Consider the following 13,313-nt stretch of genomic DNA (forward strand, 5'->3'; position numbering starts at 1 on the left):
TGACACACAGATGAGGCCATGTTGAACTCCGGCAAGTCCCACTCCACCCCAGGGCTCTGACTGAGCATCCGCTATGGCTGAGGCCTGGCCCAGGTGCTCTGGGCGTTTAAACATGAACAAGACCCGAACGTGTCCTGCCCCTGGGCATATGCAGAGTCAGAGACATGCGAAGGGCTTGGGGACACGGGTCTGTGGTGCAAAGCGAACCTTTTGTTTCAAGTCATATAATACTCTGGAGACCATCTGGCCAGACTTCTGCCTGTCTTGGGCACAGGGTTGAGCCTGGGAGTTTGAGCAGCCAGCCCAAGCTTATACTGCAAGGTGGCTGCAAGGCCAGGACCCAAATCTAGAGCCTGACCTTGACTTCATGGGTTCCATGGAGCTGCCCTGCTGATGCCTCCAAGCACCTCCGGAGTTGGAGAGCCTCTTTCACAGATTACAGACAGGTTAATCCCAAAGTCCAGGAATGGAAAATATGGTTGAACCCAGTTCAGAACCCCATGCAGGCAGGCCCGGGCATCTCTGTGAAGCCACCGGACCCTTTGTAAGTGAGGCTCCCACTGGGAAGATGACACCTGCTAACAGTGTGGCCTCCGCCAGCTGCTGCCTTCAAGGAAGCCACCCTCTGGGGGTACGGCCGCCTATACCCCCTCCCCAGGCCTGGAAGACTCCTGCCAGGAGGGGATGCATTTTGACTCTTCAGTGATTTCTGGTGCAAACAGCATCAGTTAGCCTGTTGGCCAAATGTGGCCCCAGCCCGGTGGCTGATGGACACTGTGTCTGTTGGGCGAGGCGGATTGGCCATTTCTTATACCTCTAAATCATCTCATTCGCCTTGGCTGGAAATATCTGTGAGTCCAAGATCAGTAATCTTCGGCCCCTTCCCCTCCATCTTCCAGCCCCAGAGGCTGGGAAACCACACTTGGGCCCAGGGAGAACATTTTCATTTTCCCAACCTCCTAACTTCCTGCTTAGTTGATAGTTTTGGTAAATTGAATCCAGCCTTCCTCACCCCACCCGAGCTTCCCTCCTCCCCCAGAAGTAAATTGCACTCTCTGTAATCCTGTCTTGTCTGTGCATCTGCAGAGCTGGCTGAAGGCCTCTGCAGTCTTCCTTCTGAGGTACCAGTTCCTCGAGCTGCCGCGGGTCTATTCTGGGGCGAGAGGGAGGCTTTGAAGGTGACCTCAGGGCGAGGTTGCTTGGCTGGTACTTACAGAGCCCCTGCTGTAAGCTTTTGATCTGTCTGCTCGCCTCTTCGTCATGCTGATAGTCAGTCCAGAGCCCAGAAATGGAAGCTGAGGTCTCTCATCTTCACTGCCCAGACTCCAGCCACTCCCACCCCACCACCAGTGTGAACAGCAAGGACAGGACTCCCAGCAGGACCGCCTGGGACCATCTGGGTGGACCAGGAGCCTTGGGCAAAACAATCCGGCTCTCTGGGTGCGCAGGTGTGTGCTGGGTGAGAGCTGTTAGCGGGGACCTGTTGCTGTGTGGTTGTCAGGGGCCCAGGAGAGGAAAGTCAGAAGCCCCCAGGGTCTTGGAAGTCACTGCCATCTCTCATTCAGCAAAGGGCTCCTGTCTGTGCATTTTTGCAAGACTGGTTGTTACCGGGAGTAGCAGTAACCCAGGAACCCACCAAGCCCATCCATGGCTCCGGTGGATTGGAGGAAGCTCCGTTCTGGCCAGTCTCCTTCTGGGGAGCCCACCCAAGTGGGGAATGACCCGGCACCTGGGCTAGTCCTGGCTCAGGCACTGGGAACTGTACCTGTAGCCTGGCTGCTGCTCCTAGACCCACCCAGACCTGCCCCTGCCCTTCATGCCCCTCGCTCCCATCTAGTGGGGCTACACCAGGCACTGTGCCCGCCTCGCAGAGGGCCAGCCCTTCTCCCCTCATCAAAAGCCGCCTCATCCTCCAAGGGCAGCTCAAACGCCATTCCCTGCAGTTATCCTCCAGTTCTTCCCGGCAGTGAGCTCGCCCTCTCTGAGGCTTCAGAGCCGCTTTCCTCACTCAGTCTCTGGCACCCGGTGCACTATAGCTCAGGAGATCTCCTAGATGCAATGAGACGGCAAGGCTGGAATACATTCCCCAAGGGGCGGAGCTCAGTGTTTGCGTGCATTCCCCCAGTAACATGCCCTGAGCTCTTGGTGAGTCAGTGTGAGGAGACAGGTGCAGCTTTTCAAGGAGCCACAGCACCAGGCCTTCCTGGTGGGTCTGGCACTGCCCTCCCTCCCTGCGGGAGGGCCCCTGGGCACAGAGCTCTCCTGCCTCCCTTAGAGCCACCTCTTTGCAGTGGCCCGAGTCACACAGGACAGATGCGCTGTATTCTTTAGGGTCAGCAGAATGACCATGGAAAGCAAACGGCCATGGAGAACACTTCCTTGGGGCTCAGTGCAGAAACCACTCTGTCTCCTCTTTCTGAAATCCAGATGGCCTGCGGAGAATCGCCTCTCTTCAGTCTCACATACCGACTTTTCCAACTTTTCCATCCATTGTATTTCTTCTAAGAAGGAGGTTAAGTAAACCTTCTATTTCATTGTGGCTAACAGTTGTGTTTGAAGAAGGATGCCTTACAGAATAAGGGTTTTAATTTCAGTCTCAGCTGTGGCCCATGAGATAACCAGGGCTAGAGTTTGAAAGAGCAAACTGCAGGATCACTTAAGCCCAGGAGTTCGGGACCAGCCTGGGCAACATGGTGAGACCTCATCTCTACAGAAAATTTAAAAATTAGCCGGGTGTGGTGGTGCAGGTCTGTAGTCCCAGCTACTCGGGAGGCTGAGGCAGGAGGATCGCTTGAGCCCAGGAGGTCGAGGCTGCAGTGAGCTCTGATCGCACCCCTGCACTCCAGCCTGGGTGACAGGGTGAGATCCTGTCTCAAAAAAAAAGAACAGAACAGACTACCCGGAGCCCCCTTGTTTGGTGATGTGAGTGGATGTGCAAGTGTGTGTGTGTTATGCACACACAGGATTTTCACCACGCCCCCACATCTCTGGTGGTGCTTTCATCACGACACTGTCGGGAGCCAGATTGCAGTTGCGTATAATACTGACCGGTGCCCACTCCTAGCACAAGGGACTAATTTTTAAAGACTAAGAGTGAAACAACTGAAAACCTAAAAGCTGCTCTGAATGTGATTCTATAGACTCCACAGGGAGGAAACCGAACATGAACCCCATCAGCACCCCCAGTGTTTAGGAGACTGTCTGACATGCCCAGCCCTAAGGGATGGGGTGCAGAGCAGGACTGGGGGCCCAGCATGGGGGAGCTGGAGAAAGAGCAAATGAGCAGCCCAGGACACCTGTGAGTGACTGTTGCCGGCGTCCCAAACACTGCTTTGTCGTCAAAATCATAGAAAAGGAAAAGAGCATTTAGTAAAATCAGCAGGCACTGTAGCCTCCCCCACCTGTTCCCCTATCCAGCCTCGACTGTACCTGTAATTCTCACTCCTTCCTTTTCTGCCAGCTCTCAGCTTCCCAAACTCATAGCTCCCTGGTCAGGTTTGGATTTTATTGTTTTCCTGGCAAGTTGAGTAGTGCTGGGAACTCCTTGAGCCGGTGAAGGGGTGCCTGCTGGAGAAAGGGGTCAGTGGCCACAGGGTGTGGACGGATGGGGTGGCCACGTGCCCCAGGGACCCTGCCGTGCCTTGCTGATCGTCGGCCACCGCCTCGGGTACACCGCACCCTGGAGAGACCCTCATCTGTGCTGGCTCACTTTCTGCTTTGTTTCTCTCGCTCTATTACTGGAGGCGCTTTGAAAAGCTTTTCCATCTGTAGATTGTCCCGATGGAAGGCAAGCAGCGCCGGGGAGGGAGCGGGTATCCAGAGAAAACCTGGGATGCCCAGTTACATCTGAATTCCAGAACAATCATTTTCAGATTCTGATTTAGCTGGGTGTCTTGTTTTTTTATAGCTTTAAAAAAAGCAAAAAAACAAGAGAGCCTCATTTGACATTGAAGTCCCGGGCTCTGGTTCGGCGGTTCTGGCCTGGTAGCTGAGCATGCCCCAGCCCCGTGAAGGCGGCCAGCCAGGGCCAGAGTAGAGAGGCTGGAGCAGAGCCAGCACCAAGGTCCCCTCATCCGCTGGTGGTGGCCAGTGAAGGGTAAAGAGAGAAAAGGAAAAGCCAGCAGAAAAAAAGTCCCTCCCAGATAATAGCCCAACTCCACCGTCCATTTGAGAATTTGGAGCCAAATGCCGGGCAGTGCCATTTCCCCGTCTCTGGTCTGTGGTGGGCAGCGGGAGTCCTCGGACCTGGGGCTGCAAGCCCGCAGGATGGGTACGTGACCCTTGTAACTTTCTGCAAAATTGAAGAGGGCTGTGGGGCATTGACAAGCACACCGTGGGGGGAACACAGGGGACTCAGACGCGCCCCCACCCCCAGACGACAGCTCTCTCAGCCCCTGGGTTTGCTCACTGGGGTCTGACACCCCTGGGCCAGGAGCGGAGCTGTGTCCAGGCTGGAGTAGTGTCTAAGGGTGTGGGTTTGCAGGGCCTCTCAGACACGGATCGCAAAGACCCAGCAAGGCCACTCAGTTGTTCCCGTTATGCTTTTCTGCGTCTGAGGGGGGATTATATCCCGTCGTGCTGTTCCTGAATTGGGAGCATCACAGCGGTGTCAGAAAGTCTGCAGAGAGGGACAGCTGCTGGCAGCCCTGCATGGCAGTGGCCTGGGGGCTGCTTGAGCTAACGTGGTAGCAGGCCTCATTTTGGAAAACCTCCTGAGTCTGCCGGGTACACACGGTGCCCCTCTGGCTTGTGCGTGTCGCATGCTGCATGCGTGAGTGTTGAACGCGTGAGTGTTGTTCCTCGTTGCTACCACAGTGCAAGCCCCCCTCACTATCCAAGCCATTCTGTCGGAGAGCCTGGGGAGCAAAGAACACCACTTCCTCCACGTTTGGGTTTTGCCTCGTGAGTAGCAAGAGTCCAAAGAGAAAGCGATTTCTCTAAACATCCAACCCCTTCTGGTGCCTGGGTTCAGATAGTGAGGACCAGAGAGAGTTTGGATTGCAAGGATGTGTTATTTACCGGGGGCTGCAAAACAAGTTACTACGCATTAGGTGGTTGGAAAGGGCAGAGCCTTATTCTCTCACAGCTCTGGGGGCCAAAAGTCCAAATTCAAGGTGTCGGCAGGGTCCTGCTCCCTCTGAGGGCTCCAGGGAGGATCCTTCCTGCCTCTTCCAGCTTCCGGTGGCCGATGACAACTCTTGGCGTTTTTCACTTATGGACGCATTACTCCAGTCTCTGTCCCCGTCTTCATTGGGTGTTCCCCCTGTGTGTCCTGTGTCCAAACTTCCCTCTTCTCATAATTTCCCTCCACTCATCAAATTAGGAGCCTCCCCTAATCCAGTATGACCCTGTCAGAACCAATTGCACGTGCAAAGACCCTATTTCCAAATAAGGTCAGGTTCACAGGCAACAGGGCTCAGACTTGATCGTGTCTTTTAGGGGGACACAGTTCAACCCACAGCAAAGGGGCTCTCGTGCGGCAAAGCTGTGGCTCCGCCCGGGGAGCAGGATGGTGCTGCGGTGTGGGTGCCTCACAGTGAGCCTGACACCGGAGGTTCTGTGCACATCCGTCCTCTGACGAGGCTTCATGGCCTCGTCTTCAGCCATCTTCTGGTCACAGCTTAGAAGGTTCCTGTTCCTTATCCCTCATCTGAGTATCCCAAGAAGAGACCAGATGCTCGGAGGCTCAGCACCCAGATGAGTGCAGAAGTCACTGAGGCTTTCCAGGGCATCCGCCTGGAGTGGGAGGACCCTTCTCAGTCTCAGATTTGTCTCCTGCCTGGAAACATCCTCCCCAAATGTACTTATAAACAGAAACCGACTGAAGGAAGAGGCAAGCCTTGCGCTGGGTCTCGAGTGGTGAACAGCCACATCCTAAAGTGGACAGGTCTTGAGGTCTCATAACCCTGTGTTTAGATTCCAGCAAGACCTGAAACTCCACTTCCTTATCTGCCTATGCTTCCTATTCCGTGGGAGTCTAATGTGTGTCTAATGAGCAGCTGGCCATGGCTTGGTAAGAACTGCAGGGTGAGAGCTGGATGGCAAGGGTGTATTGTTTGCCTGGGGCAGCTGAAGCAGATCACCGGACCGCAAGATGATAGGCCAGGCCAGCCATCATGCGAGGGGCCATGGGGATTCCAGCCTGAGGACTGCGTCCGGCACAGTGGGGTGGCCTGGCATGGGGAGGCATCAGTGAGGGGTACAGTATGGCAGCCACAGCCTGGGTGGCCAGGGGAGTGAGAGAGGGTGGGGTCAGCTGGTGGGTGCTTCAGAGCAGGCCACCTCTCGAGATTCCACCCTGCTCTGGGCTCACCACCCAGCACGCAGCCTCCTCACCATCTGTGTCTGTCCCCAGCCTCCTGCCCCGGCCTGGGGGCTCATTTGAGGATTTGAGCTGGACAGGGGACAAAATGCTCATGTCCCCACACACATGCACATGAAAACCGGGATTCTGAGAGTATCTCCACAGCTTGGTGCTGTGCCGTGGGAGCTGCCTGGGTTCGTCTTGATGAATCTGACACCTGTCGCTGGAACCCATGACGTCCTTCTGTGCAGCTGGCTAGTTAAACAGGGGTGGAGGTGAGCCCTGCTGCAGGCCAACTGGGTTGACTCCCATGGTGTGGCTGAGTCGGTGTGATGTCTTTGCAGCCTCCGAGGGACGAAAGCCTGAACGGCCTTCTTCAGGGATACAGGATCTACTACAGGGAGCTGGAGTATGAAGCTGGGTCAGGCACCGAGGCCAAGATGCTCAAAAGCCCTATAGCTTTACGTGCTGAGCTCACAGGTGAGACTGTCCCCTCTGTCCTGGTGCAGGGAGGGAGGTTCCCAGGGGACCCTCGGCATCTGCTCAGTGCACATCATGGTGGGAAACGCTGTGGAAGAGGCTGAGAGAAGAGGCAGCCCTGCCCTCAGGAACAGGGAGCAGGCGGGTTTACCCACCAGGGGCACGCAGAGTGCAGGTGTGCGGCAGGTGGGTGCAGCTGCGGAGGCAGAGGGGCCTTGTCTGCCACAGACTGTGTTAAGGGGAGAGCAGTTGCCAGGCCTCCAGGGACTGCACTCTACCGGCGTCAGAGGGGAAGGGCTTTGGGACCTGAGATGGAGGCAGGGGGCCAGTAGGAACCTGTTGCAAAACCCAGGTCCAGGGACAGGCCCCGCCTGTCTGTACCAGACACAGCCTCAGTGTGGAGCCCTTGGTGCTCACCCCCGGGCTGATTTTGGCTCTGCCTGCACTGCGCCATGATCGTTGCTCTGACGAGGGCCCAGCTGCCTTCAAGACAGCTTCTAGAACCCTGGAGAGGGACGGCTGCCCTGCCCGTTCCCACCCCTCCTCTGTTGGATGGAGGTTAGAGGGGGTTCATTTCCTGGCACCCACCAAACGGTGTCACAAAAATACTCTTTGCCCCTTGACATCCTCGTGCTGGGGACAGAGTGAAGAAGCAGCTCCAGAACACGCCGTGTGGACGGTGCCCTCCCGCTTTCTGCCATCCCTGTGGCACCAGGGCTGCCTACCTCACGCGCCAGCGCCAGCCGCGGGGCCTTCCACGCACCCAGTTCCCTCCATAAGGCCGCGTGCGCAGACGGCAGCAGCTCCTATGCTCACACAGCTTGACCCCAGTACAGCGCCAGGCGTGATGTTGATGAATGTTGAAGACGGGAAATTGCAGCACTGGTGTCTGCACTGTTGGCACACCCCAAAGGTGGCCCTTGCTGACCACCAGACAGTTGGCATCTCCCTGGGCTCTGTCGCAAAATCAAAACAGCACAGTAGAAGGGCCCCGGGATGCGGCTGGGCTTACGCACCTGGTCGCGCAGCTCTCCCTGAGGTGGTTTGCTCGGCTCCTCCAGCCGGGGCCCCCTGCGTGAGCATGAGTCAGCTGCACCTGCCCCGGGGTGACCGGGAGAAAAGGTGTCCTGCCACTCAGTGCTAAGTTGTGCCAAAAACTAACATGTTTCACTGAATCAGAGTGGTGAGCACACCCCGCCTGTCCGGGACTGGGGTGCCTTGTTGTTTACGAGGAGGTGCGGCAGCCCCCCCAACCGGGAGCTGGTGGAAAGCTTGGGCGGCAGCGGGGTCTTTATTGCCCTGGGAGGCGCAGCGTGGGAAGCGGCTGGCATCCCAGTAAGGCACCTGTCTCCCTTGTTCCTGCCGCACATCACCTGCGATGGCTGTGTCCCTGCGTGCTAACCACCTTTCTGCTTTGCTTACCCCAATAGCCCAAAGCAGCTTCAAGACGGTGAACAGCAGCTCCACATCGACGATGTGTGAACTAACACGTAAGTGCGCTCTCAGCGGGAGGCCCATGCCGCGAGGCGCACACACACTGTGCCCAGAGCCAGCTGGTCTCTCAGTGCAAGGGAAAACCAGCCTGGATTAATGGCTCCAGTTCTGGAATCGCCTCTCAAACGCTGCATCTCCACATACCAAACCACCAGGGAGATAGGAAAGGAAGCTTCTAGAAACAGAGGCTGGGGAAATTTACTAATATCTGGTCTTCAAGTTTGGGACAGAGAGGAAAGCCAGATAGAACAAGATCTCTGATCTCTCCAACTTCCTTCTTCCTTTTTTTTTTTTTTTTTTTTTAAAGAAACACTCTTTTTTCTTTTCTTTTCTTTTCTTTTCTTTTTTTTTTTAGAGACAGAGTCTCACTCTGTTGCCGAGGCTGGAGTGCAGTGGCACGATCACAGCTCACTGCAGCCTTGAACTGCTGGCTCAAGTGATCCTCCTGCCTCAGCCCCCCAAGTAGCTGGGACTATAGGCTCATGCAACCATGCCTGGCTAATTGTGTTTTGTTGTTGTTTTTTAAGAGATGGGGTCTTGCTATGTTGTACAGGCCGGTCTTGAATGCCTGGACTCAAACGATCCTCTTGTCTCAGCCTCCCAAGATGCTAGGGCTATAGGCGTGAGCCACTGCACCCAGCATCTTTCTTTTTTTATTGTGGTAAAATACATATAACAGAAAATGGACCTTCTTAACCATTTTTAGGTGTACAGTTCAGTGGCATTAAGCACATTCACACTGTTATGCAGCCGTCACCATCATTCTCCAGAACTTTCTCATCTTCCCAAACTGAAACTCTGTCCCCATTAAATACTAACTCGTTATACCCCTCCCCACCAGCATCCACATTCAACTTTCTGTCTCGACGGATTTGACGACTCTGGGGACCTCATAGAAGGGAAATCATGTAGTATTTGTCTTTTTGTGGCAGGCTTGTTTCATGAGCTTAACGTCTTCAAGGTCCAAGCATGTTAGAGCAGGCATCAGAACCTCAGTCAAGACTGAATAATATCCCATCGAATGAAAGACCACGTTTTGTTTCTCCGCTCAGCCTCCCTTCACCCTTTCAACAAACCACGTTGTTTCTCCTTTGATTCCCAGCTAGGGAGGAGTTTCAAAATCCAACTCAGGGGCTAGATGTGGAGCCATAATGTGATCAACTTCAACACACAGAACTTGGCTGGTTTGGGAAGTGGACCAGGCAGGAGGGAGGGGCTGGCCCTCCCCGAGCCTCTGCTGTGTTCAGGCATTCTGTAGGGGTGGGAGTGATTTGCAGGGCAGCAGAGCTCCAGCATGTTGAGATACTGACTTCACAGCATGGGCGGACCCTGTAAGCATCTCTTTGAAGGCAGCCGTCCAAGGACGGGGGCCTGAGTCACGGAAGCTTTGCTGGGCTGGTAGCTGGCAGGAGGCACAATTTGCAGGCCCAAGCACACCACCATCCACACCAGCACACAGGTGCCAGGCACACACATGGGACCTCGGAAAAGCCAAGCCACCCACAGAGCAGTGTTAACCAGTGGGAGAACCTTCCAGAATGTTTTGGCTTAAAGGTCAATTATTCTCACCCTGTCACTTAGTGCGGAGCTGGTGCTTGGCCCCCTGCCCTGAGGAGTTCTCTGTGTGCAGCAGCCCACGCCTGTTCTTTCCCCGGACACGGCCGCTAAGGTCTCAGAGGCCTTTGGTTACCAGCGTCCTTCTACATTCCATTTTCAATGCCACAGTCTTAATCTATCTGTTCATAATTTCAAGGAGAGATTCTGAACCAAAAGGCAGGCCCAGGTTATGTTATGTATTCTAAATCAGGGGTCTCCAACCACTTTGACACCAGGGGTGGGTTTTGTGGGAGACAATTTTTCCATAGACCAGGTGGTAGGGGATGGTTTTGGGAGGATTGAAGCGCATCCCATTTATTGTGTACTTTATTTCTATTATTAGTACATCATAATATAGAATAGAGTGAAATAATTCTACAACTCACCATCATGTAGAATCAGTGGGAGCCCTGAGCTTGTTTTCATGCAACTAGACGGTCCCATCTTGGGGGGAGGGGAGACAGCGACAGATCATCAGGCATTAGATTCTCATAAGAGTGCAAACCCTATTGGGAACTGCACGTGCAAGAGAGCCAGGTTGTGGCAAGGCATAAGGAGCACGTAACCTAGATCCCTCGCAGGCGCAGTTCCCAATAGGGTTTGCGCTTCTGTGAGAATCTAAGCTGATCTGACAGGAGGCAGAACTCAGGCAGTAATGCGAGGGATGGGGAGCAACTGTCAATACCAGTGAAGCTTTGCTCACTTACCCGCCACTCACCTCCTGCTTTGCGACCTGATTCTTAACAGCCCATGGCTAGTGGCCCAGGGGTTGGGGACCCTGTTCTAAATCCTTTACTTTAGAGGAGGGAACTCCATGCTGCCTCTTACCTGAACACAGGATAGGATGGGTACGTCTTTTGCTTAATGGTGGTGGGTGCTTAATTAATAGGGAGGAGAGAAGGAGGGTGCCCCGGTCACAGAGGATGCAGGTATTTCACAGATTTCTAACAACCCCGCCTCCTCTCCTTGGAGGATGCTCCTTGCTTCATTGTGGTTCATAGGGGGAAATTTGGAGAAAGAGAAGGTGGTCCTGGTGGAAGCTGATCCATGTTTCCTTCAACCCTGCAGATTTAAAGAAGTACCGGCGCTATGAAGTAATAATGACCGCCTATAACATCATCGGCGAGAGCCCAGCCAGCGCGCCCGTGGAGGTCTTTGTCGGCGAGGCTGGTAAGCTCCGTGCACCCCCAACCCCACTGCCAGAGAGGGCCACAGTGGTGGGGACAGCCAGGCTCGCTGCGGCCAAGCCCCTCAGGTGTCCAGCAGCATTCTTCCTCCTTGAACACATTGCTGTCGGGGCTGAGGTCTCCACGCCACTGGCAGGGAAAGATGGGCTCAGCTGAGAGCTGGAATTTCCTGACAGCTCCAGTGAATGGTCAAGTCTTGCTTTTGAGACCTAAAGGGTTTGTTCGGTACCTGGGGCCATCATATTTACTGTGGCTTTGCTCTACGAAAGTGGTATTAAGTCAGTGGTGATGTAGGTGTGTGGGAAATGGAACCTCGTTATCTGGAGGGGCAGACGTTTGTATCTGCATCGGTCCTTCAGTGGGCTTCGGCAGTGGCCTGGTGACAGCCCATTCTCTAGGTCTGGGAAAGCCATGTGGGCCATTGTCTCCACCCCTTTTAGATAAGTGTGACTGTTGGGTCTGATTCAAGGGACCTTGCCTTCTGTGGGGCTCACAGTGGGAAGCAACGTCTATTTTTAGATCAGATCCCGTCCCTATCCCTCTCCGGGCCCAGCGTGCCGCAGGTAATGAGAGCAACGCCATTCCTTCGGCCAAGGAGACCACAGAACCTCACCCTCCTCGCTGGCTGGTGGCTTTAAAGAGTTCCCTGACTTCACATAGAGCCTGGTGTTTCTGATCTGTTCCGCTGGTGCAGATTTAGAAGGGTGTTGTTTCAGGCCCGGAATAATTAGAGTGTCCCTGAGGACAGAGGCTCGGCCTAGCAGGAGCTGCTGCATAGTGGGGAGGGTGAGATGGGGGGGCAGGGGCGGCTCGGACTGCGGGGGCCAGAGGAGGGAAACACATCAGGTGACCTTTTGCAATTGGGAAGGGTTATTGTTATGAACCAATCAATAGCACCAAGGGTCAAGCCCAGTGGATTTTTTCCGGAATGGTCAAGCGGTATTTGCATACAAATGAGGATGCGTGGAGAGAGGCATCAAGAGCATACGGTATTTCTGCCTCTCTTTGCACGAAAATATGTTCAAAGGGGTCACTCAGAGCCACCGAGGTACGGCTCAGCTTTCCCTCAGGGATGGACCTGGCTGTAGAGGAGCCCATTGAGGGCCATGGTGGGGCCGCCAAGGGTGCTGTCAGAGAGGGGTGTCAGGGTGCCATCAGTAAAGGGTGGGTGCCGCTGCGGACGGCGGCCATGGCAGATTCTGTGGTCTCCAGTTGTATTCAGGTGACTGGGCCCCAGTTGGCTCCCATGGCTGGGGGTGGGTCAGCCTGTGGCATGGGGGGAGCACAGGAAAGGAGGGCCGGGAACTGCAGTGTCTGAACTGCAAGCAGCAGGTGTGGGTGTCAGAGCTCTGCCTGAGGGTCTGCCTGCGCCCGGGCATAGGACACCAGGAACCAGGGGGCTCAGGGCACTTGGGCAGGCCCTGAGACCGAGGCAGACGTCCAGAGAAAAGAGCTTCAGCAAGTGGTAGGGAAGCCAGGGGTGGTGCGGGAAACTGGGGAGTCGCGCCAGGGCCAGCCAAGCGGCAACAGGACTGGATGCCCAGAACCCGGCTCCAGCTCTATGCCCAGCGCCCAGCTCCAGCTCTATGCCCAGCGCCCGGCTCCAGCTCTATGCCCAGCGCCTGGCTCCAGCTCTATGCCCAGCGCCCAGCTCTAGCTCTATGCCCAGTGCCCGGCTCCAGCTCTATGCCCAGCACCCGGCTCCAGCTCTATGCCCTGTGCCTGGCTCCAGCTTTATGCCCAGTGCCCGGCTCCAGCTCTATGTCCAGCACCCGGCTCCAGCTCTGTGACCAGTGCCCATCTCCAGCTGTATGCCCTGTGCCCGGCTCCAGCTCTATGCCCAGCGCCCAGCTTCAGCTCTATGCCCAGCGCCTGGCTCCAGCTCTATGCCCAGTGCCCAGCTCCAGTTCTAGGGTCTGCGCTGTTGGTGTCTTAGTTCCTTCTCACACTGCTGTAAAGGGACGGGGTAATTTATAAGAAAAGACGTTTACTTGGCTCACAATTCTGCAGGCTGCGCAGGAAGCATGGTGGTCTCTGCTTCTGGGGCGGCCTCAGGAAGCTTCCAATCATGGTGGAAGGCGAAGGGGGAGCAGGCATCCCACACGGCACAAACAGGAGCAAGAGAGCGCAAGGGGGAGGTGCCACACATTTAATGACCAGATCTCATGAGAACTAAGCCATTCATGAGAAACCCACCCCCACGTCCCCATCCCCTCCCGCCAGGCCCCACCTGCACGTTGGGGATTATAGCT

The 13,313-nt window shown here is 55.3% G+C and overlaps 1 protein-coding gene across 4 annotated transcripts in view; it reads left to right on the plus strand.

Moving 5' to 3' along the window:
• The window catches only part of SDK1 (sidekick cell adhesion molecule 1), a 963,741-nt gene that overhangs the window by 862,703 nt on the left and 87,725 nt on the right, over positions 1 to 13,313 (plus strand). For 3 of the 4 annotated variants that reach the window (XM_034963556.4, XM_063605603.1, XM_063605604.1), the window contains 3 exons: positions 6,649 to 6,784; positions 8,215 to 8,274; positions 10,943 to 11,044. In XM_034963556.4, the coding sequence (XP_034819447.2) occupies positions 6,649 to 6,784; positions 8,215 to 8,274; positions 10,943 to 11,044 (298 nt within the window). The remainder of the gene's footprint in view (positions 1 to 6,648; positions 6,785 to 8,214; positions 8,275 to 10,942; positions 11,045 to 13,313) is intronic. The other variant, XM_063605602.1, reaches the window with a different exon arrangement.

This window comes from Pan paniscus, chromosome 6 (genome assembly GCF_029289425.2).
Source record: "Pan paniscus chromosome 6, NHGRI_mPanPan1-v2.0_pri, whole genome shotgun sequence".
In the NCBI taxonomy this organism is placed as follows: domain Eukaryota; kingdom Metazoa; phylum Chordata; class Mammalia; order Primates; family Hominidae; genus Pan; species Pan paniscus.